Source organism: Macrosteles quadrilineatus, unplaced genomic scaffold, assembly GCF_028750875.1.
Source record: "Macrosteles quadrilineatus isolate MER2022 unplaced genomic scaffold, UCM_ALF_1.0 Scaffold_12__1_contigs__length_5162894, whole genome shotgun sequence".
In the NCBI taxonomy this organism is placed as follows: domain Eukaryota; kingdom Metazoa; phylum Arthropoda; class Insecta; order Hemiptera; family Cicadellidae; genus Macrosteles; species Macrosteles quadrilineatus.
The window spans coordinates 2,121,564-2,129,100 of NW_026542605.1; the positions used below are offsets into that span (position 1 = coordinate 2,121,564).

The window sequence follows — 7,537 nt, forward strand, 5'->3', positions numbered from 1 at the left end:
TAATATATAGAACTTAGTTTAACTCTAAAATAAGATGCATAGGCTGGACTCAGATTTCAAAGGTTATTTACAAAACACAAATACATTAAACAAAGTGGCGAAATATTTATTTTAAACTGATTACACTATAGTTTTACAGTGCATTCAGTTTGTTATGGGTTTGAGTAAATTAAAAAAAAAAAATGCATCGTAAGGCTAGCAGATTTATATTACCAATAAGTAATGTATCCTAAGTTTTATTTTCTAAAATTTTCTTTTGTATTGGTAGTTTGTCAGCAATAAAATTGCATTTTAAATTGTTGATGTGTGACAAATATATAATTTTTATGAAATACATTGCAGTTTGGTACTTGGGCTTTTTGTACTATTGTTGGATAAGATACTAGAATTTTATTTTGTTAATGTTTACTGTACAACGACACTATTAAAACAAAATGAGGAAAATTAATCTGAAATAGAGGTTATAAGTTTTTTTTTGTACCAAAATTGGTTGACGTTTCTCAATGTATATTCACAAAAACCTTTAACGGCTCCTGATCTTGAATTATTATTGTTGAGAATATCTAATGGACAATAACCACATAATTTTATTAGTATTCTATTAACGTCCGTTTTTCTTTTCCCGTTTTTGATCCAAGATAACAGTGAATTAAGTTATGCTTAAAATCGAATTAATCTGATTAATAGAGTAATTGAAATTTCTAATGGCTTCTAGCATTTTTAACTGATATGTGCAATGATGTATACAGTATCACAACAAATGAAAAACACTTAATTTATTGTGTAATCACACGAAGATTCGATTGATAAAAGATAAGTGCAAGTCTAAGATTAGTGCAATGTTCAGTTTTATGAGTGCAATTACACTTTTTGATAAAGCGACAATCTAACGCAATCGTGAGATTATCACGACTGCAATAAAGACTATTCAATGTTTTGTGTAGTTTGGAAAGTTACGTTTGCAAAGATGAACATTTTCTAAATAATTCATCAAACAAAGTACAGACCCGGTTTGAATTTGTATATTTTATTAATTGGTAAAACAGATAATTTTATTTCCAGGTTTCTAACTAAAACTTTATGTCCACTAGTAACAGTACTTTTGAACACCACGAAACTTTGTCAATATTGTTAAAAACCACACTTACTATCGTCTCCTTCATAGCTTCGCTGTAAATGGTGTTTCTCTTACTTTATTCTGATTTCAAACCTAGGTACATCTTATAGACGTGCTTTACTATCACATACAATTTAATTTAAAAAACTCAAAACATGGTTTTTTAATTTTATTGTTTAGGGTCATAACCTTATTTAATATTACCTTTTTTTATTTTATGCGTTGAATCAGGTTTATCTGAGAAATTTAGTTTGGGTGTTGTTGTTTAGTTGTTCAGTTGTTGTTCACATTGTAGTAGCTCGTTTTATAAATATGTAAAATAAGGCATTACAACAAGAAAACTAGATTAGTATAATTAAAAAATAATATAATGGCTGATCATTTATACCTTGTAAATTATAATTTAGCTTACACATTAAAAATCACATACAGTGGTAGCAAAACGGGAGTGCCGATGGAGACCTGTGGGGGTGCATGCGTTTGAAGGGACTTGACCTGGTCTCCATCGGCACTCCCGTTTTGCTACCACTGTAGTATTCTAACTCTAAAATCATTATTTTAAGTTCAATACTGAATCAATCCTAATATTGTTACAGTCTTCTGAACCTTCAAGTCCCCTCAGCAGAGCCGGGAGTAAACGATGCATCCAAAGAGTTTGTCTGTTATAATAAAAACCCATGCAATGATGTCATGTATTTCAACAAAAACTACGGAGCTGCAGAACCATTTTTCACCAGCCTTCATTCGAGTATACAAAAAGCAGAGTTAGAATTAGCCAACCCCAATGACTACCCGCTACACTACAATGTGGGACATGAGGAACAGTTTGATTTCATAGTGGTTGGGGCAGGTTCAGCCGGCTCTGTAGTGGCAAGTAGGCTGTCAGAGGTGGGTGACTGGAGAGTGCTACTAGTAGAGGCTGGTGGAGACCCTCCTGTGACGTCAGAGGTTCCATCGCTAGCTGCATTTCTACAGGATACTGAAGTCGACTGGCAGTACAGAACAGATGCTGACGAGGAGAACTGTATAGGAATGGTAGGGAACCAATGTAAGTGGCCAAGAGGAAAGGTTCTAGGTGGATCGAGTACCATAAATTACATGATGCATACACGAGGACATCCGAAAGACTTTGACAGTTGGGCAGCTGCGGGAAACAAAGGGTGGAGCTACGAAGAGGTCTTGCCGTACTTCAAGAAATCCGAAAACTTGGACGATCCTTTGATTTGGGCAACGGAGGATGCTAAAATATATCATAATAGAGATGGTTTGCTGACGGTTGGCTCATGGGCTGAGAATAAAGTGAAAGAAGCTATAGACGTTGTTGCAGAAGGTCTAGCAGATATCGGATACCCATTCAATGCGGATCTCAATGGAAAAAATCATTCTGGATTTACAAAAATGTCAGGAACCATAAGAGATCAACGAAGATGCTCTTCTGCAAAAGCTTTTCTAACGCCTGCCAAAAATAGAAGGAACCTATTTCTGTCCAAAAACTCACTTGTAACCAAGATATTTATAGACACACAACGGAAAAAGGCTCATGGAATACGTCTGATAAACAGAGAAGGAAAGGTGATTGAGGTCAAAGCGAAAAAAGAAATAATTGTATCAGCTGGAGCTATCAATTCACCACAACTGCTCATGCTATCAGGTATAGGGCCCGAGCGGCAATTACAAGAATATGGGATTCCAGTAATAAAGAATTTGCCAGTTGGAGAGAATCTTCAAGATCACTGCCTCATGATAACGATGGCTTCAACGTTAAATATAAACGTTACACTTTCACCACCTAACGATCAAGACACATTGAACTTTCTTTTAAAAAAGCCGGGAAGTCTAACCTCTCCTAACTCCTTTCCATTTGCAGCCTTCATAAACACAGCTGATGGAGATAACCCTGACATAGAGCTGCTTCAAAACCACGTCTCCAGAAACGATAAGAACTCTATTACTGGCCTTTTAAAATTGTTCAACTTCAAAGACGAATCACTAGAAAATTTTATAAAAATTAATAAAATTGACTACACAATTATCTGGCTTGCCTCTTTGCTGAAGCCTTATAGTAGAGGGAGAATTTTATTGCAAAGCACCCAGCCAAACATTTATCCCAAGATTGTTGCAGGGACATTTACGGATCAGCGTGATGTTGAAACGTATCTTAAGGTTTATGATTTCATTTCAAGGCTAGTTGATACTCAAGCTATGAGGAGTGTTGGCGCAAAGTTCCACGAAATCAAGGTCCCAGGGTGTAGTCAACATGAGTTTGCTTCTCGTGCGTACAGGGAATGTGCTATGAGACATCTCACAGGGACTACCTACCACTACAGCGGGACTTGCAAGATGGGTCCTGCCGGGGACTCCTCAGCAGTAGTGGACCCTACTCTCAGGGTACATGGTGTAGAAGGCCTCAGAGTCGCTGATGCTTCAGTCATGCCTACCGTCGTCTCTGGCCATCCCAACGCCGCCATCGTCATGATTGGTGAGAAAGTGGCAGACCTGATCAAAGGAGATTGGTTATCACGCTAAAATAAACGTATTTTAGAATTAAGAATGAATACATGGTGCCCACAAAAGATTAGTACAATTTCATCCATTAGCCATGCTGTTACATTTCAACACACAATGTTCTTCCTTTGTTTGTTGTATCGGCTACATGCTTAAATTTAGTATTACTCATGTTTTTTCCGATTTTGTTCATCCGAATAGGTATTGTCACCTAAAATAGAAAATTTTGACTAATTGATTTAATGGACAAGTTTGGCATATTGGCTTCCTAGTTTTTTCGACCAAATTCTACGTGTTTTCTCTTTGTTGGGTGAATGAAAGACATTGAAAATCTCAGATAATGAGCTAATAGATAACATTATGAATGTCTTTCTTCAGGATTCCAAAAAACGCCATTTCCATTTAAATTCATGTTTAAAATCGGTTGTTTGCATTTTGTTTTAATTTTAGAGAAATGTTGTCAGAGTTTTCTTCCTTAATTTATCAACTGAGATGTTTTGTCTGGTAGACTATGTCCCTTTTTACCATATAATAAGGCTAAACCCCATTATAAGGGGTGATGTCAGGAAAAGAAGTAAGTTAGTATGTTTGCCAACCTCGTCTATTTTATATGCTAGCAAATAATTAATAATTAGTAATAATTAAGATCACATTATCTATTTAGATGAGCAAACTGACCAACATTTGGGTGTAAAACTAAACTGTGGTATGTGGCCAAAACACCTAACCCAGGTAGAGCATCGTACGTTAAAAAATAACAATATGGCTAAGGCATGAAATTGTGCTAATCTTTTATGTATTTAGTTTAAATATTTGATAATGATTTATTTTAGATTTTCTCAATGAACATGCATTTAATAGTTTTATTCAAGTATTGAATGGTAATTTGTAAAAGAAACGTTTAGAATATAAGTGTTTTAGAATGTGATACAAAAAACTTGTTCTTACATACGTGAAAGAAGATAGAATGTGAATAGTATTTTGGTAAAAAAAATAAGATTTTGTTCCAGAGAGAGCGGTTTGAAGCTCTAATAAGAAGGGAGTTAATTTTTAAATGAAGAAGTTCTCCCATAGTTTGACTTCAGGTTTTTTATATGTCTAATTAGCTTAGGTGATAATTAGTTTAGGAGGGGAAAATGATGTAAAAGGTCATGTTAGCCCGTAGTGAAGTTGCAACTTCAGTCGGTTCATAATAAAACTCAAAAGTATGTCGGGCAAAGCCGACGGGTAACATCCAGTCAGCATAAATGACAACTTTGATGACATCTGTTTATGTACTGTCACAAACCTGTCACTGTTTGATGTATTTGTTTCATTCACCAAAGTATTACATCAGTATTATAGGCCATGATAATCACTGTGCATGTATGCAATATTAGCGCACATGTTGAATCAACAGCATCACTTTATACCTAATATTACAAACATTAAAATAGCATGGTCATTAAACGCAGTTTTTACATTGTTGAATTTGTTCATTGAATTTACGTACAACCCGACCTATTACACTTAAGCTCTGATATTGTTAATGCAGCTGTTACATTATTACGAATATGCATTACAGATTTATCTCATTGCAATATTCGGTTTGATGATTTTCATCAAATTACATCTAAATTAGCTATTACATCTTAATTCTGCTTTAGATTATGCATTTAGGGATTTTAATACTTACATAAGTTTGGTTAGCACACATGAATTTAATCGTGCAATTATTAAATTTACATCTTCTCATAATAAATCTTGCGTCTCTAAGCGTAGATTCAAATATATAAACGTACCTCAATGTTGTTGGTGGAAAAAAAATTTACCAGACGCTTTTTTCATGCGAGGGAGGGATGGTGAAAAATTCTGATGAATAAGTGCTTGATTAATACTTCAATAAAATAATTGAGGGTCTCTAAATCTGCATCACTTTATTACTCTCTCTATATAGCAAGCATTTACGACTCAGAAAATTACTTAAAAAACACAGAAAAAACAAGCATGAGGATAAAATAAAATAATACTCAGAATGAATCAATAACCTGCATGTGTAAAAAACATACTTGTTTTGCTATTATATAAGTAAACACAACGTGATATAATCCAAACGGTACTAATCCAAATGACAATAATTTTGATTCGTCTTGATATATTTCCCTGTGTTTAATCGTATTAATAATTGGATTAATGGATGGTTTTCTGATAGATGCACAATACAATGGTACGTTTATAATCCAAGGGATCCTCTACCCATCAATATTAGAGTAATCGACCACGTCATTATAGTAGGTCGGATGTGTATCGATGAGCAATGACTCAAGCTGTCATTTAGACGTATATGTCCAGCATTAATGTGCTGACCAATCCATCAAACATGCGTTTTAACAAAATAATCCTTTTGTAGACTAATTGTGTAGAACGGTTGCAGGATAAATTTGTTTGAAATATATTTATTTATGATTTATTTATTTCATGCCCCATGAATGGGTTTGGGTCAGTAACTTAAACACGACTGTATTGCTAATGGGATTGCTAGTGCTAGTGGGTTGCATTATTAAAAGTTAGAAAGAAAAAATATCTAAAAGTAAATAGTATTTTAATACAACCCACTCATTACTTGTACAGCATTTTAATTTTAATTTTATCGCCATAATTCTTATTTAAAATTGAGTCTGTTTCGCTATGAATTTTAAACAAATAATGATCTGATTGTTTTTTTTTATTTTCATAGGCAATTTCGTAGGTAAATACTACTACAATACATTTAAAGTTATTTGTGTAACTAGTGGGCAAAGGGGCACTTTGCTGCACACGACTCGAGTGCAGCAAAGGCAATTTGCACTTGTGTTACACATTATATTTTTCCTACAGTTATTATAAAGCATAGAAATAATTAGACTTTTAAACACTAAACAACACGTTTGTTTTAGGGTAGGTTAAATCCAAGCGTTGAACGAAATGGGAAACTCTGCAACAGTAGTCGTAGTCTCTTTAAGTGTTGTTAAGCTATTTCCAAGCGTAGGCTACACAGATTACGTGCAACAAAGTAAAAACCGAGCGACAAAGTAAAAAATGTGCGACAAAGAAAGAAAATGCAGCAATTAGCAGCTTTCTGTACAATGTAAACAGTACAGGAAGCCAACTTTGTCGTGTGACTGTAAGAAAAGTATATTTTTCTATTCGTTTAGTAATTACGAATAGGAAGTACTTGAGCCAGAAGCAACTAAGAATATAACATAGCATAAGTAAACACAGAGAGAACTAATATCGCTGCTCATATAACGGATAATTTGTGCCATGACACCATCGGCAATATAACGTGTAGAACTTCAAAAGGGTGTTTCTACTCCAGTCAGAAACTGCAAGATTCCATTTTCAGTAAGAGTTGTTCATATTGACAGACATAAAACAGCCAGAGGCGTACAAGGAGGTTCATTCTATTTTAGGCTTAATACTTATTTTCCAAAGTTAACTTAATATTGGTTAAGAATTATACTTCTCCTGACTCAAACATCTACTGGAACCGACCTGTTTTTTCTGTACGAGCTTTAATATTCTGAATCTAAAATGTTCATATATAGACTAAACATGCGTAGACCACACACATATATTAAAGAATAACATATCTATATCGGGGGGATAATTTTTCTTAAATTTTGTATGTATCTCTTGTATATTTTTTATGATGAATGAACGATTTTGAAAAAAAAAAATAGGCAAGCATGTTTCCTTTAAACCCCTTTTCTCAGCTCGTGTGCATCGCAGGGAAAATCTACGCAATGATATTTGCATGTAGATGTGCAGAATCCCATTATATAAATAAATATAAAAAAAACGCATAAAATAAGCAAAAAATTTAATTAAAAATAATTAACATAGGCCATGTGGGTTGGTATGCTGGTGACGAAATACCAACAACGTAATACGCAC

At 34.2% G+C, this 7,537-nt stretch overlaps 1 protein-coding gene across 1 annotated transcript; it reads left to right on the top strand.

The window, feature by feature from the left end:
• The first annotated feature begins 1,733 nt into the window (after positions 1 to 1,733).
• Positions 1,734 to 4,242, top strand: LOC129004858 (glucose dehydrogenase [FAD, quinone]-like). The gene has a single exon (XM_054433535.1). It carries the CDS (start codon positions 1,808 to 1,810, stop codon positions 3,641 to 3,643), a length of 1,836 nt encoding a protein of 611 aa, XP_054289510.1. The 5' UTR covers positions 1,734 to 1,807; the 3' UTR covers positions 3,644 to 4,242.
• Positions 4,243 to 7,537: the final 3,295 nt, after the last annotated feature.